Here is a 25,492-nt window from a genome sequence, read left to right as displayed (position 1 = left end):
AGAAGGAGAGAAGAAAACTGAGAATCTAGAGAGCAGACTAAGTGACGTTGAAAGAGAGAGTAGTAGAATACTAAGATGGGAGATGGATAGGTCTGATTTTTTCTTAAGATTTCAAAACATAGAAGAAAAAGGAGAGAACTTAGTACAGATAATATCCAAGATCCTGATAGATGTATTAGAGATATCCCAAGAGAAGATGATAGATATGATAGACGAATCCTTTCGAGTACATACAAGATATGCAATGAGAAATGCTCTTCCAAGGGAAGTGCATGTAAGATTTACTAAGAAAACAACCAAATTACAAATTTTACAGAAAATGAGAGATAGAAAATTAGAATACAAAGGCAAGGAGATTGTAGTTCTCAAACAAATCCCGAGAGAGGTGAGAGAGAGGAGAAGAGAATACCAATTCCTGACCAAAGTTCTGATTAAAAAAGGTGTTAATTACAGATGGCTCATACCGGAAGTTCTACTATGTACATGGCAAGGACAAAGACACAGGATAGGTACAACTGAGAAGGCAGAAGCTTTTTATGCAGAATATTTTAGAGAAATGGCTGAGAAAACTGGGAAAGATGACTCTGTGACACAACTACTGAATCACCTACAACTGCGACTGAAAAAATAGAAGGAGCTGTAGGTGGAATTGAGAAAGAAGAAGGTGCGGTGGGGGATGTAAGCTGTAGAGAAAAACGAGAACCCAGATCTACTAGAACTATAAACCCTGTATATAAAGTATAAACATGGAAGAAAGAAAAATGATTACAATTAACATTAATGGACTTAATTCGGTAACTAAAAGAAAGAAAACATTTCATAAATTAGAGAAGTTAAAACTTGACTTAATTTGCCTACAAGAAGTACATATCCAAAAGAGATATGAACATCTACTAATTCAGCCAAAGCTTGGGAAAATGTTTTCAACACTGGCGAAGTGCAAGAAAAGAGGAGTGATCTTCTATATTAAAGGCAATATTCCAGCAAAACTAATTTATGCAGATGAAGAGGGAAGAATTCTGATGGTGGAAATTATGGATACTAAAAAAACACTCCTAATTGGAATTTATGCCCCCAATGAAAAACAAGACAAATTCTATAAAAAATTACATAAAAGAATTTTGGACTTAGACTATGTTGATATTTGTATGATGGGAGACTTTAATGGCATTGTGAACCAAAATATGGACTATAAAACACACAAAACAAAAAAGTTAAATAGAAAGTTGCTGCCGAAATCCTTCTTTAGGATGATAGATGAAGTAAATCTAAAAGATATATGGAGAGAAAGAAATGTCACAAAAGAACAATACACTTTTTATTCAAATAGACATTCATCATTTTCTAGAATAGATATGATATGTGCTTCAGCAGAGTTGAGCTGCAATGTACAAGAAATTGAGATTGGGGCAAGCACTTGGGCAGACCACAACCCAATTTCAATTAAATGGAAAGGCCAAAGGGCAAGATCCAGATGGACATTAAATAATACCACATTGAAAGAAAAAGACTTTGTACAAAAAATGGAAAAAGAGTTAATCCTTTTCTTTAAAGAAAATAGGAAAGAAGATACATCAATGCAGAATCTTTGGGACATAATGAAGGCTGTTACTAGAGGTCTGATAATAGACTATACAAGGAAGAGAAACCTAAAGAAAAGACAAATGCATAAAGCTTTAGATAATGATTATAAAATACTTGAAAGAGAATTACAGAGATCGCCACAAAGAAAAAGATGTCAAGATAAAAATGGACATAATTAAACATAAAATGGACCTACTGGAAAAGGAAGAACTGGCACAAAAAATTAGAGGTGCTAAACAGAACTATTTTGAAAATGCAAATAAACCAGGCAGGTGTTTGGCATATAAGCTGAAAAAAGAGAGAGAAACAAAGAAAATATTCCAATTAAGAGATGAACAAGGACAAATTCAGTATGGAAATATTGAGAAAAAAATATTATACAAGACTACTATGCTAAGCTCTACAAACAAGAGAAGGTGGAGGAGGGAGGAGTCAAAAAGTACTTACAGGATGCCAATCTTCCCCAGATATCAGATGAAATTAGAACAATGCTAGAAAGTAAAATAACAATGATGGAACTAACGGATGCACTTAAAAAACAAAACAACGGGAAAGTCCCAGGACCGGATGGACTACCTGTGGAATTTTACAGAACATTTGAATTTTTTTTGATTCTCCCACTCCTACAAGTCATGAATGAAGTGATGTTTAAGAGTAAAATACCGAAGTCATGGTCAGAAGCATATATTACATTGCTACCCAAGGAAGAGACCGATCTAACACAAATTAAGAATTATAGACCAATTTTTTATTAAATTCACACTATAATCTATTTGCATCTATACTAGCAGAGAGACTTAAAAAATATTTAAATGGCTTCATCCACTCAGATCAAAACGGCTTCTTACCTAAGAGACAAATTAAAGATAATATGAGAATGATTTGAATACTTTGGAATATTATGAGGCACACCCCGAAAAACAAATGGCTTTGATGTTTCTCGATGCGCAGAAGGCTTTTGACAATGTGAATTGGCCATTTATGTTTTTACAACTGGAGCAGATGAACTTTGGTAAGAAATTTACTCAAACCATACGAATGATATATCAGAAACAAGCAGCAAAGATAATGGTAAATAGAGAATTAACAGATCCTATTGAAATAAAGAGAGGTACGAGACAAGGTTGCCCATTATCACCATTACTCTTTGTCTTAACATTAGAGGTCTTAAACTGAAAGATCAGAGAAGAAGAAATAAGAGGAATGAAAATTAAGAAAGAAGAATATAAGCTACAACCATTTGCAGATGATCTAGTTTTTATTCTTGAAGATCCATTAGAAACAGCACCCAAACTGCTAGAAAGAATAGAGGAATATGGAAAAGTTGCAGGCTTGAAAATAAACAAAGACAAAACAAAGATTATGACAAAGAATATGCCAGCAACACAAAAGGAAGAGTTGTCAGAAACTTTGCAGATTCAAATTACAAGTAAGGTTAAATATTTGGGGATATACTTATCACCTAGATGCAATACTCTTAAGGAGGACAATTATACTAGATTAAAACAACAAATAGCGACTGATCTGATGAAATGGGAAAATTTGCATCTATCAATGATGGGAAGAATTTCTACAATTAAAATGAACATTTTACCTAGAATTTTATACCTGTTCCAGACAATCCCAATCAGATTGGGTAAGGACTTTTTTCAAGATTTAAACAAAATAGTTTTGAAGTTTATTTGGCAAGGGAAAAAAACTAGAATAAAACTTAAATTGTTACAAGATGCTAGAATTAGAGGAGGAATGGGCCTACCTTATTGGGAGCTATACTACCAAGCAACAAACTTGATGTGGATTAAGGAGTGGATATCATTAAAAAATTCTAGATTATTGAATGTAGAAGGTCATGATTTACTGTTGGGATGGCATGCTTTCTTATGGTATAAGGGAACTAAAGCACATGGTTATTTTAGAAGACATTATATAAGGGAGGCGTTGTTATTAAACTGGGAAAAGGTAAAAAGATTATACTACTTAAAAATTCCAGTCTGGATATCAACAATTGAAGCATTTTCATATCCAATAATATATAAAAAGGAACAAACAGTTAGATATGTTGAAATATTGAATGCAGAGGGTGAACTCAAATCTATCCAAGAGTTGAAACAAGAAGGGATAGAAATGAACTGGTATTCATATGTATAGATACAATCTAGATATAATGAAGATAGAAAATCCAAAGGTTTTTACAATAAAATGACTGAGTTAGACAAAATTTTAACAGGTACTGATGAAAAAGTAATTAAAAAACTATACGGATATTTATTGGAGGTTAAATTACAAGAAGAACAAGTCAAAGAAACTATGATAGCTTGGGGAAATTTTTTTAGGTATGGGATTGATTTAGAGAAATGGCAGAAACTGTGGTCTCAAAATTATAAAATGACAATGTCTACTGCATATAGAGAAAATTTGTATAAGATGTTTTACAGGTGGCATTTACCCCCAACCAGAATTGCAAGAATGTCCAAGAATAAATCAGAAAAGTGTTGGAAATGTCATCAGATACCGGGCTCATATTACCATATGTGGTGGACTTGCATTGAAGCTAAAAGATACTGGACTAAAATCCACATGTGGTTGGAGAAAATGACACACAAACAAATAGACTTTAAACCAGAGGTCTTTTTATTGGGGATAATACCAGAAATTTATAACAAAGACTTAAAATATCTGATTGTAAATGTGTTAACAGCAGCCAGAATCGTATTTGCAAAAAACTGGAAAAATGAAACAATACCAAAACATGAAGAAGTTATTCGAAAAATAATGGACTGTGCTGAAATGAGTAAATTGACACTTGAAATTAGAGAACAAGAGGATGAGCAATTTTATAAGATATGGGATAATACCTAGATATGGGTTGGTGGAAACCATTGACAGTGATAGAGATACATTTTACATGTAATGAAACAGGTAATGGATCAATTGGGAATTGATTGGCAATATCACATTGCATTCTCCAAAGTTGGTGGAGACAGTGGTCATGCATGGTTAACTCACTCAGTAACCAATAGAACTGAGTCTACCAAAGTGATGTCATTGCCTCTGAGGAGCATGCTCCCACTTTTTTAGACTCAGTTTGATTGGAACTGGCTGCGCTAATCGCTTTCTCCTCAACTAATACTTAATAATTGATTACTTTAATTGGATTTAATTGGATTTTAATCAAACAAAGAAAGAAAATTGTTGCCATCTAAATTGGAATCTGGATTAGGCTCCTGTTGAATCTTGGAGGCAGGACTCTCAATAGCCCCTGGGCGGCTGGAGAGTCTTTGCCTCGGCTTGTTCGAGGCTTGCCTCTGAATTGCCTACAGGCTTCTGAGGCTTCCTGAATTAACAGCGCTTGTTGCAATAGCGGGGGGAAACTCTGCTCAGTGCTTCTGCCTCAGCTGGTAAATCCCCGGGCTCTGCCTTGCCACCTGCACCGCTGACCGCCACCTTCATCTCCAGGAGCCTTCAAATCCTGCGGGGAGCCCCTAAAAGCCACGAAGACCCGCCGCACCGCTGGGAAAAGGCGCCATTGCCGCCACACTTCGCACCATTCCTCCGATGCTCCAATGGCCGCTGGACTTCTGCGGCTTCACCCTTTGCTCCACAGCCTTGCCGCAGGGCCTCTACTTCCCATGCTCACCTCGCAGCATCTGCTACCTCATGGTGCCGGCCCATAGGCTCTGTAGCCTCAGCAGCCATTTTGTTTGGGTGCGAAAATCATTTTTTTTCTGGCTTCATGTTGAAAGCCCAATGGATTTGCTTAAGAAATCCTAACCGGGGCAAGACAAAAGACACCCTGTCTAACCTCTCTCTCTCTCAGTACTTTCACTGAAGATATTAAAACGTTAAAGCAACAAAACGGACCTCTCCCCACCCCCCACGCTGATCGTGTTTACCTCATTTTATAAGGAAAAAAAATGATCCTAGTACCATAGAGCTGCAGGAAATGGCTAGAGGGGTCGCCAGTGTTACTTCCTGGATTTTCCAGAGGGGAGGGGCACGGAGGTTGGAGGACTGCTCAAAATGGTGGGAAAAGAAACTTTCTGGTAAGTGTGCTGGGTTTTTTTCTTTTATTTTTTAATGCATTTTAAAATAATGTAGGTTTTTAAAAATGTGCAGCTACTGTTTTTTTATTCAAAACAATATGTGATGTGCCATGGAAAAATCATTAAAAAAAAACCTGAAAGAACAAAAGGTTTTTTTTAGGGTATTTTCCTGACCAAAACTATAATTGTTTCTGCATGACACCCTTAATCACCCTTAATAGCCAACTACACTTCATTCTAAATAGTTTTATTTCCTTTATTGTATGTGATTACTCAAGTCCAAAAACTGAGTTAATTGGATAAACTCAGCTCCACAATTTACTAAATATACAGTTACAGGAATTTCATGTATAGTATGCTGTCTCTTAGGGTTTATTGAACATAGGAGAATAATATGAGAGGGATTTGATGTAAAATAGGCTCTTTTAATGAATTCAAAATCAACGCAGCAGACAAGACATGGGAGTGAACATAATACACACTTTAACAATTTTTTTTTTCTTTTAGTCATCAAATATTGCAGCAAGTGTGTCAGTAATAATAGCAAGACAGGCATAGGATTTTCCAGCCAGGTTAATTTTACTTTTTTATGGTTTTGATGTTGTATTTAATTTTATCTGTATTAGAAACTTATGAAGGCTGTGCAACATTTTGAGGTGATATAGAGTATGTACAGTAGAACCTCTGGTCACAACCATAATCCGTTCCATAACTTTGGTCGCAAACTGATTTGGTCATGAATCAAACCTAATTTTGGAAATTTGGTGCTTACAAAAAAAAATGGTGCAGAAGGGGAAATCAGCAGCGGGGAGAATGTGAATATTTTGGTCAGAAGCGTTCATGACCAGAGGTTCTACTGTATAACATCTTCACTTAAGACTTAAGATTCACTTAAGATATAACATCTTCACTTAAGATTCACTTAAGAACTGTGGCAAGAAAGGTGGTATAGTGACCAAAGTTACAATGGCATTGAAAAAAGTGACTGATGACCATTTTTCACACTTAGTGACCATTTTCACACTTAGCGACCGTTGCAGCATCCTCATGGTCATGTGATCAAAATTCGGATGTTTGGCAACAGTTACAATTTATATTTGTAAATTGTAGTTATGTTGAAATAAAAAAAAATTACAATACTATTTTTGCGTTGTATGAAAATTTTTGTTGCTCCGTATAAAATTTTTAATCAACCCCCCCCCCCCGGTCAAAGGTGTCCCTCTTTACCAATCTGAAAATCTGGTCACCTTACATATAGGGCTACAAATTGGGCACTATGAAGAACTCTTGGGGTCCCACAATGCTCTAAGATGGAACCCCAAATTCCATTAGTTACAGAACATTTCTTACATTTTAGAGAGCAGATCTGTAAACACAACCCTCCTTCTGGAAGTAATGGAAGCAAGAACAACAGGATTTGCATAATACTAAACTTCTAGGAGTATTTGACAAAATACAGACAGCAAAGCATTTTTCTGAACTCTGCTGCCACATAGTCATAATCAGGATACTGAGGTTTGCTAGGCTTACCAACCCCCTGTCTCTGTTGGCTGCTCCACACTTATTATTATGTTATCTTAGGCAATTAATTGCCTTTGCTTCTTTATGGGTATGTATTAGCCCTGTAGCAAGACATAATCATAATTTCTTTTTACAAGTTTAAAGGCTTGGCTCGGTCTAGGTCTTCAGACTCCTAAATGGCTACCAGTCCAGTTTGATTGTATTTATACCACTAATTTCAAGAATGCAGCCATGATGTTTGCAAATAAAGAATGGTATACATTTTTTATCAGAGGTGCCAGTTTGTTTGAAATGTTGGATACTATAAACTGTAAATTGGATAATCAAAAGCAGAAAAGAATCTTACAGCAAACATGGAATATATAAAGAATGCTGACCACAATACTCAGTCCAAGACTTTCTTTAGACACACAAAATGCAGATGTATATTCAGGAAGGTCTGTGTATGTCTGTATATATTTACATCAGTGTTCTATATTAAATAGCAAAACTGAAGTTCTTAGTTTCATAAGCAGATTTCCAGCAGAGCAGCAGTAGAATAAGAAACCAAGATTACTCATGTAAATCTCTTGATCAAAGCAAAAATCGATGGGGTTTTTTTGCAGAAAAAAGAAAAAAAACTATAATAAAAATTGCTGAAGAGTAAAGTTTCTTCCTTAATGTCAGTTTGCAGAATTTGGAATGGCCTGAATCCCTTGTTCGTTTGGTCTCAACTGGCTACAATTAGAGGCAGGGATGATATTAAAAACTTTCAAGAAATATTTTCTAGCCACAACAGAAGATGCAGATCAGTTTCATAATTGGAAACAAATCCAGAAACCACTTCCTTTTTTTACTGTCATCTAAAACTATTGTTTAGAAGTTGAAGCTAAAAAGACTGGAATTGGCAATTATAAATCATGTAAGTCAGAAAAAAGTTCAAAGACATTTTGTATCAAGGGTAAAAAGTTCATAGTATGCAAGTTCATGCTGGATGCCAACATCCATTAACTTAGGATCCATGTTCAAGATAGATTTTGATTTCATTTTTTTGCAAATAAGACATTACTTCTAGGTAGTGACTACCGGTACTAAGTGAGACTATCACTCTATAAAGCCTAAGTACGACCACACCTAGAATACTGCATCCAGTTTTGATCACCACACTATAAAAAGATGTTGAGACTCTAGAAAGAGTGCAGAGAAAAGCAACCAAGATTATTAGGGGACTGGAGGCTAAAACATGATGAACGATTGCAGGAATGAGCATGGCTAGTCTAGTGAAGAGAAAGACCAGGGGAGATATGATAGCAGTGTTTCAATATTTGAGGGGTCGCCACAGTGAGGAAGTGGTCAAGCTATTTCCCAAAGCACCTGAAGGCCAGACAAGGAATAATGGATGGAAACTGAACAAGGAGAGATTTAACCTGGAAATAAGGAGAAATTTTATAACGCATTTTCTAACACTGAGAGCAATCAACCAATGGAACAGCTTGCCTTCAGAAGTTGTGCAGCTTCATCACTGGAAGCTTTCAAGAAGAGACTGGACTGCCATCTGTCAGAAATGGTATAGGGTCTCCTATTTGGGTGGGGGTGGACTAAATGACCTACAAGGTACCTTCCAACTCTGTTAATTTGTTACTTAACTATTCTCTTTACTTTACAAATATTCTGCTGACTATTTACTATTCTCTTTACTTTATGAGAATGCAAGACATTATTTTTACTTCTTTTACTTCATTTTTTTAAATCATAATTTATGGATTAACAACATTTTAATCCAAAATGTTCCCTATAGATTACTTTTAACTTCACAAAATTAAAATCTGACAAAGATTTTGGTGATCGCACTACAACTTCTCTACTTAGAACCCAAATCATGATATTTTTTTAAAAAGTTACTTTAATTTTCATTTTGGAAGATAAATCTATACTATGGCCAAAATGCTGTCTACTCTTATATAAATTTAGAAAAAATATCAAATTAGATACAACATCTTTAAAATACAGGAATTTGTAAAAGAAAAGTGACAGTTACACAATTGTATATAACATTCATAAATGAAGGCACTTGCTACCAGATTCTTGAGGAAAAGGCATTGAACTAAAAAAACTCAAAAAAACCTTAAAAGCCAGCTCTTTTCATATTTTTATCATGAATCATAAAAGTAAAAAAAAATATACACATAGCTGGATGGAGGGGAATATATACCAAACTTTTATACAAAGATTTCACAAGGCCCAGGTCACTGACTTTCTATTTTCAACCTTCCTGAATCAAAATGGCTCTTTTTGAGTTCTATTCAGACTTCTTGCCACAACTAAAGATATCTAAATACTTTTTTTTAAAGGTTGTAAAAAAGGCAAGGTTTACAAAATACAAAAAAAAGAAAGAAATAGAACTCATTACATGTTTACAACGCAAATGACAAAAATTCATACATATATATACATAGTTCATTTCGCCTTGCCTATCTACATATCTACTTAAGGTAAGTAAGTAAAGGAAAGGGAAAAGAAAAAAGGGAAGAAAAAAAGGAAAAAAAAGAAACAGTATGAAGCAAGATTACTAATTCTATGCAGGTATTCATAACGGATTTTTCCTATCAGATCGTCAAAGTTTTTTCAACACTGTAGGCTATTGATATTACTTGTAGGTGAATTCTCACCTCTAATATATATCATTTGTTACTTAGTCTTTGTACTTCATAATCTCTTTTAAATTGTTCCCTAAGTCATTTTAATTCAATAAAATATCTCATTTATATATCTTAATTCTCATTATCTTTCTTATCAAACCATTTGTATAGTTTCTCCCAGACTTTATAGAAGTCTGTGTCTTCTTTTTCATTAATCAGCATTGTTAGTCTATTCATTTCCACTATTTCTAAAATTTTATTCATAACCATTGTACTAGTGGGGGCATTTTCTTTCTTCCAGCACTGCGCATATGAGATTCTTGCCGCCGTCAGGATATGAACAAGTAAATATTGATTGGTTTTAATTATTTTTGGATCTATTATCCCTAATAAAAACATTTCCGGATTGAGGTTTAATTTAGTTGACATAATTTCGTTTAACCACCTTAGTATTCGCTTCCAATATGTCTTAGCCACCGGACACGTCCACCACATGTGGTAGTATGTGCCCAGTGTTATTTTACATTTCCAGCATTTGGCCAATGATTTTGTGGAAGTTTTTGCCAGTCTTGTCGGAGAGAGATGCATTTTATATACATTTTCTTTGTAGGCCGTCGACATCGTCAATTTCAAGTTCCACTCCCATACCCTTTCCCAATCATCTAACTTAATTGTGTGGCCAATATTCTGGGCCCAGGTTACCATGACTTCTTTCACTCTTTCTGTTTCCATTTTTTGAGTTAGCAAACAATTATATATTTTCGAGATTAATTTTTCGTCTGGTCCTATTAAAATTTTATCCAATTCCTGGTCCCTGTCCTGGAAGCCAAATTGTGCTAGATCTGATTTATACTTATTTTGTATTTGAAAGTATGGCCACCAGTCAATATTTATTCTCATTTCAGCCAAGTTTTCCCTTGAGTTTAATCTATTTTGGTTATCTAACAATTGTTTATAAATGACATTTTTGTCGAAGTTTATCAGATTTGGGTATATCAGGGCTTCCGTCGGGGATATCCATTTGGGTAATTGGATATATAATTTTCTTCTAATTTCAAGCCAATCATTTATCAGTGCCCCTCTTAGATGATGTCTTTTAAAGTAGTTGTGGACTTTGTTTCCCTCACTCCATAAATAATTGTGCCACCCCCCCCACCCCCCATTGCAAGTCGTAACCTTCTATAGTTAGAATTCTTTTATTGGTTAATGTTACCCACTCCTTTATCCACATTGTTGTTGCTGCTTGGTGGTATGTCTTCCATTCTGGTAGACCCATTCCACCTTGTGCTCTTTTATCTTGGAGATATTTATATTTAATTCTGGGCTTTTTGCCGTTCCACACAAAGTTTCATACCGTTTTATCCAAGTCATTGTAAAAATTTCCTCCTAATTTAACCGGTGCCGTTTGAAATAAATAAAGTATTTTGGCAAGACATTCATCTTAATTACTGAGATTCTTCCCATCAACGATATTTGTAGCTTCGACCAATTTTTTAAATCTTTTTGAATGTTTCGTAATAATTTGTTATAATTATCTTCTTTTATGGAAGAACATTTCACAGATAGCCAAATCCCTAAGTATTTGACTTTTTTGGTTACCTTAATTTCCATTACTTTTTCTAGTTCTTCTATCTGTTTTTTGGGGAAGTTTTTTATAATCATTTTTTTTCCTTATTTATTTTTAATCCGGCCACACACCCAAAGTCCTCAATGTCTTTCATTAATTTCAGTCCTGAGGTTAGAGGGTCTTCAACAATAAAGACCATGTCATCCGCAAAGGCCTGTATTTTATATTGTTCTTTTTTTATGGTCAAACCCCTAATTTCCTGATTTAGTCTTATCTGGTTCAGGAGTACCTCTAACAACATAATAAATAATAATGGGGAAAGCGGACAACCTTGTCTGACACCCTTTCCGATCTGTACCCTCTCCGTCAGTTCTCCATTAATAATATTTGCCAATTGCTGTGAGTATATGGTTTCTATAATCTTAATAAATTTGTCGCCGAATTTCATCATTTTTAGTTGTGTAATTAAAAATTTCCAGTCTAAATTATTGAATGCTTTCTGCGCATCGACAAAAATTAACACTAATTGTTTCTCAGATCTTGTTTCATAGAATTCCAGAGTGTTAATTATTATTCTTGTGTTATTCCAAATGTATCTTTTATGGAGAAAACCATTTTGATCCGAATGAATGTTTTGATTTAATATTATTTTTAATCTTTCCGCCAAAATTGATATAAAAATTTTGCAGTCCACGTTTAGCAAGGATATAGGTCTGTAGTTTTGAATTTTACTATTATCCACCTCTTCTTTTGGTATTAGGGAGATGAAGGCTTCCCCACATTCCCCCCTAGTACCTCATTAAATAATTCTAATAGTTTGTCTTCTAAAGTGTTTTGGAATTTTTTATAGATTTCTGACGGAAGCCCATCTGGACCAGGTGTTTTATTGTTTTTTGTTTTTGAATGGCCTTTTTCAATTCCTCATGTGATTTCCTTATCAAGCATCTCTTTCATCTCCCCCGACAAGGCTGGAAGTTTCTGTTCTATTAACAGAGGTATTAAGTATTTTCTAATGTCTTGTTCACTAATTTCATCCGGTTCATATAGTTTCTTGTAGTAATTCTGTACAATCTTTTTCTTTTCCCCTATTTCTTGTTTCAAATTCCCCTCCTCGTCCCTCAGTTGTTTAATAGTTTTTTTTTTTTTTTGCATTGTCTTTTCTTATTTTGTGAACCAACCATCTCCCAGTTTTATTTGCATGTTCGAAGTAATTCTGCTTCATTCTCTTAATGTTTCAGGCTACTTCTTGAGAAATCAAATTTATTTGATGTTTAATTAAATCTCCTTTTTCCCTGTATTTAATATTGTCTGGCTCTTTCTGAATCAACAGTTCTATCTCTCTCAATTCTTTATTCAATGTGTTCAATTTTTTCCTATGCATTTTGTTTCTTCTTGCTATATAAGCTATTGATGTTCCCCTCACGACTGCCTTCATCGTATCCCAGACGTTTTGTGTTGATGTCTGCTCTTTACAATTTTCTTGGAAAAAGTAACCCAATTCTTTTTCTATTGATTGTACAAGTTGTTTCTCTTGTAAAATGTTCTGATTTAACGTCCACCTAGATTTTATCTTTGTCTTTCCTTTCCACTGCCATAGAACTGGATGATGGTCGGCCCACTTGTTTGTTAATATTTCAATATTTACTGTGTCTATAAGTAGTACTGGGTTTGACCAAACCATATCAATACGTGACCAAGAATTATGTGGTTGAGAGTAAAACGTGTACTGTTGAATCTTATCGTTCATTGTTCGCCAAACATCATAGAGATCTAATTCCTTCACCATATTTATATAGGCGGTCGGTAATTTCCTTCTGGTGCTTTTCTTATGTGTACCCTTATAATCAATTTTACTGTCTACTACTGCGTTAAAGTCCCCTAAAATACATATATTTTGCCAATTTATTTCATTTATCCTCTTATGTAAATTTACATAAAATCTTTCTTGTTTTTGGTTTGGGGCAAATACTGTTATTATGAAGAGCAGACTTACAATCATTAGGACACAAATTCCTATTTATGATCATTTGTGTAATATTATAAACATGCTAATGGTGTGTAATATTACATTTGTGTAATATTATAAACATGCTAATCACAAATGGTGAACCCAGAATGTTGCAACTATCATAAATAATGCCAGTTGCCAAGCTTGATATTTTGTTCATGTGCAGAGGGAGTGACAGTCATAAATGTGAGGATGCAGCATAAACCACTTTTTTCAGCAGCTTGGTAACTGAACGTTCATTCAACAAAGATCTTTAAGATGGTGAAAAATTAATATGTGACAAAAACTATTCAAAATATGTTTAATGTTATTCAATCATTGAGTAAATCTTTACCTGAGATGAAAGCAGATTGCAATCCAAGTGCATTCCTTTCCCTGTTTTATGTCGTTGAAGAAGTGCAGCCATAATTGCTCCATATGCATATAATCCTGTAGCAAGGTCGGTCATAGCTACTCCTGGCCTAACAGGCTCACCATCCTAGAAAGAAAATATCAGGATGACAAAGCTAATATATCATACCTTTGTCACTTCCAAAATGTTTTCTTCCTTAAGCTACAAATCAGATAACATTACTTACACAATGCAACTATGAAACTTCTTTAGAAGCGAGCCTCACATTCAATGACATGAGCAATTATATCCATTTGCTAAATTAATTAATTAAGCTGTTTAACCATTAACGAACTTAAATAGTTGAAAAAACATGAAGTGATCTGAATAAATCACTGTATTATGAAGGGTAATTTTCAGTATGCATGCACCAGCTGTTGAGATGGCATCTTTGTTTGCATAAACAATACTATCTGTTTAGGCAAAGAAATGCATGCATTATCTGATTAACATTTCAAGATTCCAGAAGCAACCATCATAGTTACATAATATTCCTGCTATGGCTGGATATTTGCAAAGGGAAAAAATCATCTATAATTTTAGTCATTTTAGAATACGAATGAGGAATGATCAGGAAATATGAAGCATGCATTCTCTTTTCTGTCTCTGTTGCATTTAAAAAAGAATGTCTATTTCTGCACTCCAGAATTGTTTATCTTCTTGGAATGGGGGAAGAAACCTCTACAAAAAACAATATATTTAAGATTAAGAAGAGCCATAGTGGCACAGTGGTTAGATTGCAGCATTGCAGGCTACTTCTGCTGACTGCTAATTGCCAGCAATTCGGCAGTTCAATCCTTACTGGCTCAAGGTTGACTCAGTCTTCCATCCTTCCGAGGTTGGTAAAATGGGGACCCAGATTGTTGGGTGCAATGTGCTGACTTTGTAAACCATTTAGAGAGGGCTGTAAAGCACTATGAAGTGGTATATAAGTGGTATATACGTCTAAATGCTACTGCTATTATTTATTTGGATTTTTCAGTTATTTCATATTCTTTGGATTATCAAATCTGTTACATTATGAATTTATAATAGTTTTTTAAAAATATTAGCCAACCAGGAATATCTCAATTCATTGAAGAGGATAAACTAGACTAGAGATGAGATCACATATTTGGCTCCTTGCTATTTGGGATTCTTATGATATTTTTTTCATTGGAAAGTATTGCAAAGTATAGGTATCAGTACAGAAAACCATATTGTCTGGCTTCACCATCCTTTATCAATCAGTCTGAGCATTCAATGTGATGCTAAATCAGTTCACATGAAAAAAATAAGAACCTGTTGTATGTACCACTTGACATGCTGGACCAGAAATAAATATAAGGGCTCCAAGGCTGATATCAGTATTAGAATCTGTTCAAAGGTGCTGTCATTAGTCTCCAAAGTATTATGCAAGCTTCAGCACAAAAGGTTAGGTTTTCTTGTCATATTCTCAAACTTTGTTAAAATGTACAGTGATGTGCTTGTGAATATATTGATTTGAATTATAATGCTCTGCTTAAATCATCTTAATTCATATTTCAGTAGGTTAGAAATTACATTCATATTACATAGAATATTTCCTTCAAGGGGATATTTGCAGGAAAAATCACTTAAATCATAATTATGTGCTTATATTAGATAGCACATAACAACAAATAAGTTTATAAACCCTTTGTCTATAATGAGAAGGTACAATAGCAGAATGATAGAAAAAACCCAATAAGAGGCATTGAATATATCTGCATGGTTTCAATTCTGAGAGTCAATCCTACTGAAAATATGGATTACTTCTAAGCAAGCATATATAAAATTGCACAGTAAATGAAGCATATTGTTTCAAGGTTCATTAGACATAAGAACCGTGAGATTAAACCAAATAGAGTGCAGAAAAGGCTGCTTGTACTTAATGCCATCATCTGACACCCAACTCATTATCTAGCATGTCAGTTCAGAAGCCAATTTCTTATTAGTTTCAGCCCTCTCTACTAACTTAGAAAATTGTTTCCAGAATTCAGGCACATTTGGGATGCATTCTTGACTTATTGTAAGTGACCAAGTGTGTCAGACAAAAGAATGTGCTTCAGTTATAGTGGCTATAATAATTAAGCAAAATTAATAATCCATTAAAATGATGTTATATAAATATTTGAAAGCATATAAATTAATACTGAATTAACCACTTAATGATAATCTTATGTAATAGAATTATACTTATGTAACTTTAAGAAATTTAAAAATTGGGGTGGAGTGGAACAGATTTGGATACTGTTAGTAATTTTGCCTTGGATTTTTTCTCTAAATGTGCCACCATTTCTCTTACTCAGGCAATATGAGTCCTACTGCTTTGGCTTTAATCTTTATCCAAATGTGTTGGCTAGAGATCAAAGCTTTGTAGGCAAATATATAACTAAATAAAATGTCATGTGCAACATATACACATATACATCCATCATATTATTCCTTTCAGGATAAGCAATGTTATGCAAAGTGCAAAAATAGAATAATAGTAATCCAAATAAATTAAAGGCATCTGATAATAAAAGGAAACATAGCTAAAATTACTTTTAACCAAGATAAAATATGGAAGAGACATTAATAATTCTTAAAATGGAACACATAGAATACTCTTAATTAAGAGTTTAAAATATAGAATAAACTAAAGAGAAAGATCTCTCAAAAGTGATGAAAGAATTGCGGATGGATGCTCTAGAGATTCATCAGTAAATGATACTGTAGGTATTGAGGTAGATCCCAAGAGAGAAACATGAAAGATTTACCAAAAAACCAATAAGAGTGGAAATTTTAAAAAGGGCAAGAGATCATGGATAGATATAGAATACTTCTTAATATGGTGGCTATTTTATTAAGAGTTCGGGGAAAAAAGAGGTAGAAAGTAGAAATTGGGTAAATAGTATTATGTATACTGATATATAATAGAATGTATTATAATTACAATTTATACACAAATGTTAGAAGTTGAAATATTTATATATATATATATATATATATATATATATATATATATATATATATATATATATATATATATATATATATATATATATATATATATATATATATATATATATATATATATATATATATATATGCAGGTTTTGGTGTATTTGGGTCTTTTCCCGTGTAAGATTGAGAGTATCTTGGCGACGTTTTGACGAGGTCCCACTCGTCATCTTCAGGCTGTTGTCTTCGGCCTGGTGCCTGTGCAAGCAAAGAGTGATCGGAACAGCCGTCCCTTTATAAATATTGGTGGGGATGTGTGAAAAACAACAGAAGCCCAACCCCCCTCTACAGCAACTCATGAAACAAACAGTATACAACATATCAGACAGGACCCCCACCATAGCACAAGCCAATGTCCTTTCCAAAGGATTCAACTTTGCAGTCGCCCCCAAACACATTCCCACTGAAAACATCATATGCGGAGTTGAAGCTGCCCTAACCAAAATCAACCCAGATGAAGCCAATAAAATCAGATTTGATTGGTCACCAACGTCCTCTGCTCCAGCAATCCACCCAGAAGCAATTTACATAAAGAAGAACAAAAAGCACTCACCAACTTGAGGAAAGATAACAATATAATCATTCTCCCAGTAGACAAAGGTAACGCCACTGTGGTGATGAACACGTCTGACTACTAAGCCAACCTCTCCAACCTACTCCAAAGCCTCGCTTACAAACCTCTAAACACAGACCCCACCACCTACCTGAAAAAAACTACCAAATCCAAAATAAAAGCCTCTCCCATCAGTGAAGAGATCCAGTAAAGAATTATCCCCAGAGAGAAATCATCCAGATGCCCCAAGCTCTATGGCCTCCCCAAGATACACAAAGAAGGAACACCACTCAGACCCATAGTCAGCTCCATACGCTCACCTCTACAGAATCTTGCCAAATTCCTCACCAAACAACTCCAACCCTATGCAGAATCCATCACCCCACACGTACAAAACTCACTCCACTTCATAGAAACAATAAGGAAACATAACCTATAACCCAGCGACCTACTCATGAGCTTTGATGTCATATCCCTCTTTACCCAAATGCCTATTAAAGAAGCCTTGTCAGCTACCCAAAATAAATACAACCCCCCTAAGCACATCCTAGATCTGACCAACCACTGCCTAACCAACACATACTTCATCCACAATGGAGAAAGATACAAACAGATAGAAGGAGCACCTATGGGATCACCCCTCTCACCCATCATCACAAACCTATACATGGAACATTTTGAAACCAACGCCTTAGATAAATCTGAACACAAACCCAAACTCTGGCTTAGATATGTAGATGACACTTTCATAATTTGGCCACACGGGAAGGAAAAACTGGACAACTTCCTCACACATCTCAACAGCCTACACTCCAAAATACAATTTACTATGGAAATAGAAGCTAACAACCAAATTCCCTTTCTGGACGTCCTACTCTACAAAAAAAACAATGACTCCTGGACACACCATGTACTGGGGGGAAAACACACACCAACTGCTACTTAAACACACAATCCCATCAAGACCCTGCACAGATCAACTCCGTAGTCAAGACCCTCATCTCTAGAACCAAATGCCTAGCTGACAAAGACCACCTGAAAACTGAATTACACACTCTCACAAACGTATTAATTTCCAATGGATTCCAATGAAACACAATTACCAACCTAATCCAAAAGGAGACATCCCCCAAGAACCAAGACACAGAACAGGACAACGGCATCGCCCTCCTCCTTTACATCAAAAGCACCACAGATAAAATCAGCAAAATTCTTCACAAACATAATATCAAGGCAGCCTTCAGCACTGACCAAAAAATAGCCAACATCTTAAGAAACCTCAAAGACAAGATCCAGATAGTTTACCAAGGAGTCTATGAAATGCCATGCCCAGCCACATACATTGGACAAACTAATAGGAGAATAAATTCATGCATCGCAGAACACAAGAACGCAGTCAGAAAAGAAGAAAAATTTTCCTCCCTTTTCCAGCACTTTAAAGCAACAGGACATGATATTGATTTTGAAGGAACCAAATTAATCTCCAAAACTGAACACTTCAACAAGAGAATAATTATGGAAGCCATCGAAATAGAGAACCAACCCCACAATATGAATAAATGTGACGATACCTCCCATCTACCAGACATATGTAAACTAACCCTAGTCAACAAATGAGTCCCAGAACAACACAGGATGCAACCAGACCCAGAACAACACAGGACGCAACCACCAATCACCCTCACCAGACTCAAACACAAACCCATTCCATAGACCAAATACAACCACCATCCAGAAGCCAAACCACGGTGGCATCACCAACTGCTGCACCCTGCTCCGACCCCCACACAAAGCAAACTGACACACGCCATGAACACATGGCCAGACTGCAAACTAAGAGGCAAACCAAAACCCGGGATGTTACACCTCAACCATCTGCTCAGGATATTACATCACAGAACTCAGGAGGTTATAACACAAAGGCTCAGGATGTTACAATGCAGCCAACCCCCCAGGAGGTTGCAGCACAGGACTCGGGATATCACTACAATATTTATTCTCTCTATTTCGATAGCTTCCATAATTATTCTCTTGTTGAACACAAGAGAATCGCAGAACACAAGAATGCAGTAAGAAAAAAAGAAAAAACTTCCTCTTTTTCCAACACCTTAAAGCTATAGGACATGAAATTAATTTTGAAGGAACCATGTTAGTCTTCAAAACAGAACACTTCAACAAGAGAATAATTATGGAAGCTATTGAAATAGAGAAACACCCCCACAACATGAATAAATGTGACAAACGAGCCTCACCCACCACCCAGGCTGTTACAACACAAAACAACAATGGACACACAGCCAGCACCAATCAGCACCAATCTACCAATCAAGATATAATTGCGCAGCCAATCAATCCACTTACTGAAACAAAGTCAGCACTCCACACACCCCCACCAAGACTTATAGAAAGACGGCAGCTCTGACCATGCTTTACTCACACAAACATGAAGCCAAAAACACTAGCCTGAAGATGGTGAGTGAGACCTCGCCAAAACGTTGCCAAGACAATCTTAATCTTACACTGGAAAAGATCTGAATACAACAAGACCAGCATACCTACACCCGTGAAAATCTACGAAAACACACACGCACACACACACACATACACACAATATAATATATTATAATATAATGTAATGTAATATAATATAATTATTATTAATAGCATTGTCTATGAAGTATATCAACCCAGACAATACACTGTTCACTAGACACATGGGTATTAAAGAAAAAACTGTAAATAATATTATATTAAAAAAATGTTTTAACCTTTTTCATAGTAGCCAAAGAATATCAATCATTTGGGGGGGGGGTATCCCCATACTGGAAAATTTAGGATTGTAATGCATTCTATACTTAAAAATTAAAAGAAATATAAGCTAAAGGTTTTCCCCATCCAGTTCTATCTGATTCTAGGGGGTGGTGCTCATCTGCGCTCTGAGGGAGGTAGTTCCATGGTCATGTGACCAGCATGACTACAGACTAAGGTGCACAGAATGCTATTATCTTCCCACCAAAATGGTACCTATTTATCTATTTAAATTTGAATGCTTCAAACTGCTAGGTTGGCAGGAGCTGAGGCAATTAATGGAACCCTCTCCTTCATGCAGTGCTCAGCTCTCAAACCGGAGCTGTCAGCTTTCTAGCTGACAAGCTCAGCATCTTTACCTGTTGAGCCATTCATTCCCAAAAAGAAATATTTATTGTCTTATATGTTATTTTCATATATAGATTTTAATGATATTTTTTGTTAGTCCGGGTATAATTAATATGTGATCCTGTACTTATTTTTGAATCACATGTTCTGGAAGCTGCAATTGATAAAACCAACAATAATGTTTTAAAAAAATATCTGAGAAGTGTAGGTCTCCATCTGATATTAGACAATATTTTACTATGCCTTCTAAATATTTATTAATTTGATAGAATACTGATTGGGTCTTATATATTTCTTAAAAATAACATTTTTATATTTTTGGCATACCATATCATATTAATAACCGTAAATTATTCCCAGAAATCCCCTCTACAGAAAATAAGTAGCTTTACAAATATTTATCATGCTATTTGCATGATCCATGGGGATCCATGGAGAGGGACGGAAAAAATCAATTTCTTCCCCCCTCCCCCAATTGGAAACAAGCTGGCTATGAAAGAAAAGGGAGTGCAACCCGCACGGGTTGTTCAAAGAGCAAAAGAAAGGGACAGGGGAGTTGTTTGGCTGTTTGAAAAGCCCCGCTTGGAACTCTCTCCTGTTCCTTCTTTTGCTGTTTCTACATGCAGTGCGGGTTGCACTCCCTTTTCTTTCACAGCCAGCTCGTTTCAAATTGGGGGAGGGGGGAAGAAATTGATTTTTTCCGTCCCTCTCCATGGATCTCCACCCCAATTGGAAACAAGCTGGCTATGAAAGACAAGGGAGTGCGACCCGCACTGCATGTACAGACAGCAAAAGAAGGAAAAGGAGAGGAGTTCCAAGTGGGGCTTTTCAAACAGCCTCCTCTCTTGTCCCTTCTTTTGCTACTTGAACAAGTCATGCGGGTTTTACTCCCTTGTCCCGGCTGCCCGCTGCCCACGTGCGCCTATGTTTTCCAAGGCACAGAGCAATTCTGGAGCCCATCCGTCACCCCCATGGAAAACATAAGCACGCGCACACATCCTGCACAATTACAGCCCCAGAGAGAGGAGACTCTTGGAAGGAAGCCAGAGGCAGCGGGGTAGCCGGGTCCCTCGCCCTCAGAGGGAGGAAGGGCCAGTTGGGAGAGGGGCTTTGGTCCTGCTGCCTCTGGTGGATGAAGCTTTACTGGCCCATGGCGAAGATTCCATCCCTCATCCCGGAGCCATTGGTCTTGGGATGTTCTGTGGAGCCCCCCAGGGAAGAATGCCGCTGCCAGGTACTTTTAACCATATATTTTGCCCCCATGTCTGCAGAATGCTGCAAAAAACCATGAATACAGGCCAGTTGTTGAGTGTTTAAAATGTCATTGGAACACTCAACATGGTGACCACAGTATGTGTGTGTGTGTGTCTGTTTCTGTGTCTGTGTGTCTGTGTGTGAGTGATAGAGACAGATAGACAGAGAGATAGAGGGAATGAGGGAGACATAGACACAGAGGGAGGGAGGACAGAGATACAGAGAGAGACAGACAGACAGACAGACACACAGAGAGAATCACATAGAGAGACACAGAGGGAGGGAGGGAGGGAGGGAGGGAGGGAGGGAGGGAGGGAGAGGCAAAGAGCCACACACACACACACATACACACAGAGAGACAGACAGATAGACTCACACAGAGAGAGAAAGAGAAAGAGAAAGAAAGGAAGAAAGGAAGAAAAAAGAAAAAGTGAGAGATGAAAGAAAAAAAGAAAAAAGGGACAGAGAGACAAAAGGAGAGAGAGAGAGAGAGAGAGAACACATGGCTGGCAAGCCACTCCCACCAGGTCACATGGCCAGCAAGCCACTCCCACAAAGGAGGCCACACCCATAGAGTAGGTTCAAAAAAAATTTTTTATAAATATTTTTTATTTCCATTTTCATTTTCATAACACACACTCACATGTATACTATACATAGCCCGTATCATATAGTATTAAATAATAATTACATCAGTTCCTCTTGTCAACAATGCCCAGAAAAATAGAAACCCATTATAGCTCTTCTGCTCTCCATACACCTCTTTCTTCTACCACCCTCCAACTTTCTATCTTCCCTCCATCATCCTTTCCTACTCTACTTCCCCTTCCTTTCTACTGTTCCTCTCTCTACAATCCACTCCTCCTTATTCTTCTCATCCTCCCCCCTTACCCTCTCTCCTATCCTTCTCTTCCCATCTTTCTTCTCCCTTCTGTTTCCCACTCCTCCTCCCATTGGTGTATTTCCGCTACATGTCAATATGCTTAACATATCCTAGTTTTAAAGAAAAAATAGTAATAATAATAGTAATGAAAATATAAGAAAAAACAGTATACATGTGGGGTCAAATTACATTAAAATCTAACACGTCTCGTCAAACCTGATATATATCCCTCCCCCCACCCTCCCCCTCAACCCCCCCACCTTCCCCCCCCCGATTTCCCAGAACCCATACACGGTATAGATTTTTAACAAAAACAGTCTAAAATATATTGGAAAAAAGAATAAGAAATTGATAACATCTTTACATTGAACTTAGCTCCTCCTTGCTAAACTAACTTTAAACAATTTAAATCATTCCTGATCTTAAGCATAAGTTATCTGGAATTTCTTAGTCCCGTATTTATTTTGTATATAATCAATCCATTTTTTCCAGTCTTGTTTATATCTCTCATTTGAGTGGTCCTTAAGATATGCAGATATTTTAGCCATCTCGGCTAAATTTGTGACTTTCAATGTCCATTCTTGAATTGTAGGCAAGTCTTCCTTCTTCCAGTATTGCACCACCAACAATCTTGCTGCAGTTATTAAGTGCAAAATCAAGTTAATCTCTACCGCTGTACAGTCAGTAATTATACCTAACAAAAATAACTAAGGAGTAAACTTTATCCTTTTTTTCAGAACATTTTGCATAATCCACCATATTTTTATCTAAAATACCAGATCTATTGCAATATATCTTCCGTGGGGATCTGCTTCGATTAATTGAGCTTTCATGTCTTATCTTAAGTATATAACTATACCATTTTTCTTCTCCATAGCAGAAGCTATAAAGTGTTGACCAAATCTTGTATTAATCAAATATTTTTCATCAGTTGATCTAATGAGTTTCTTGCAAGCAAATTATATCTTCTTGAACTGTTTAAGATAGTGGAATATTTTCTTTCTCTTTTGTGGAGAATTCAATCCGTTGACGTTCCATGTTAGAAGCTTAGTTGTCATCTTTGGTTTCTTGAAGCTTTTTCAGAGCCACATGGATATCCTGGAGTTTAACCTTTGGCCTGGCTCCTCCCACTGCTTCTAAGCTGGTAACTGTAGCATCTTGACCGATGGCATGTGATTGTTGAGATTGTTGCTTTTTTAATTGTTGATCCATTCGTCTGGTAATCACACGGTTTGGTCTTTGTTCCATGGCTCCTTGTGCTTCTAAGAGAGAAAGATGATCCATCCTTGTTGATAATTGTGTAGTTTGCTGTCTATCTTGTCCTTCTTGTTCTCTTTCTCTAGGTCCAGATGGTGCGAGATGTCCAGCCTTCAAAATATTATGGTAAAAATCTCGAGCTTTCCATACTGAATTAAGACGATATCTTTGCCCCTCGAAAGTGAGTGCTAGTGTTATAAGACTCTTGCAATATCATATTCCTCATGTCTCTTATAGTAAAATATATCACAATGTCCCGTGGAAGCTGCTTCTGCTTCGCCAGCCAAGAATTAGCACGGTAAACTTTATCAATTTGCCAATCAAAGTTACCCCCTGGTCTTCCCATCAGGCTATCAAAAGCTTCTGAAAAAATCTGTTTCAAGTTTTCCTGCTTGTTTTCACGCAAACCCCTTACTCTTAGTGCAAGTTCCATTTGTCTATATTGTATCATAATAATTTCTTTTTCAGCATTTTCAACTTTTTGTTGCACCACCTCTGTTTTCGATACCAAATTAATGTTGGCGTCATTAAGATCATCTAGTCTGTCTTCAATTCCGGAAACATGTTCTGTCAATAAACTAACAATCCCCAGCATATCATCTCTGATTTTTTGAACCCGGGTCTCAAGTTTATCAGACATATCCTTATGCGCAACGGATATTTCTTCTTTGAGTCCTTCTTTGAGTTTTGTTTCCATCGTAATTGCCTGAGTTTTAAAAGCCTCAGCCAGCTCCTTCAGAAAAAAATCTTTTGTTAATGGCTCACCTATAGGAGGAGTAGGAAGCAGTGACTGCAGTTTTGTGTCAGGTGCGGGTGAGGTGCCAGAGGCTTTAGGAGCCGGGGGGGGGGGCATCTTTTGAGTAGGGTTTTGTTTAGAAGCCATTCCAAGTTTCTTCTTCAACCAATTAATAAAACTCTGCTGGCCAATTATACAGCGTATAATTCACTCCTTTCCTTTGAAGTTTTAAAACTCAAAACATAAACAGTGTTCCAAAGCAGCTCGGTGCCATTTTAACTGTCTCTTTAGTGGTTAAGTTATCGGAAGGAGTTCTTGTAAAAATGAAGGTAAGATTTAATACAAACAATTAAAGGTTCACGTGTACCGGTCCCGCTCACCTTGGACTCAGTAAGTCAAATTTTGTTCTGAGGAAGAGAGAGTTTGCTTCGCACTGCAAATCGCAGCTGGAATTCCAGGCACGGAGGCAATTCTGCCCTCAGCTGGCCTTCCCCCCCTCCCAGAAACAAACTGCGAGGGTCGGATGGCACTTTGCTCAGCAGAACGGCTCACCTTATCTTCTTGCCCGAAGAAAAAGGTAAACAAACTGTCAGACGTCTGATGGATTGGTCATCCGACAGATAACGCGACCAGGGATTCGGGAGCTGTAATGAGCAGCTCCCATCAGCAAGCCCCTCCCAGCGGAAGCCCAGTTCAAAAAAAAATTTGAAACCCACACCAAAAATTTTTTGAAACCCGCACCACCACTGAAATATACAAATAAACTTTTTTTTTAAAATGAATTTTGGGGTAAGGAGAAATACAACTGCAGCTTACATTAGTTATAACTATTGTCTGGCTTTAGAATCTCTAATACAAGACTTTTAGGCATTCTGCTACTCCCAAATATTTATACTGATAGCTGCAACAGCCACA

The 25,492-nt window shown here is 36.4% G+C and overlaps 1 protein-coding gene across 8 annotated transcripts in view; it reads right to left on the bottom strand.

The window, feature by feature from the left end:
* Positions 1–25,492, bottom strand: part of SUGCT (succinyl-CoA:glutarate-CoA transferase) — a 440,539-nt gene that overhangs the window by 325,689 nt on the left and 89,358 nt on the right. For all 8 annotated transcript variants that reach the window (XM_087713118.1, XM_087713113.1, XM_087713117.1 and 5 more), the window contains exon 8: positions 13,676–13,819. In XM_087713118.1, the coding sequence (XP_087569244.1) occupies positions 13,676–13,819 (144 nt within the window). The remainder of the gene's footprint in view (positions 1–13,675; positions 13,820–25,492) is intronic.

Source organism: Thamnophis sirtalis, unplaced genomic scaffold (genome assembly GCF_051295495.1).
Source record: "Thamnophis sirtalis isolate CommonGarterSnake01/CBP01778 unplaced genomic scaffold, rThaSir2_p1.2 scaffold_4, whole genome shotgun sequence".
In the NCBI taxonomy this organism is placed as follows: domain Eukaryota; kingdom Metazoa; phylum Chordata; class Lepidosauria; order Squamata; family Natricidae; genus Thamnophis; species Thamnophis sirtalis.
The sequence above is the reverse complement of the archived record's forward strand: the minus strand, read 5'-3'. Positions and strand labels throughout refer to the sequence as shown.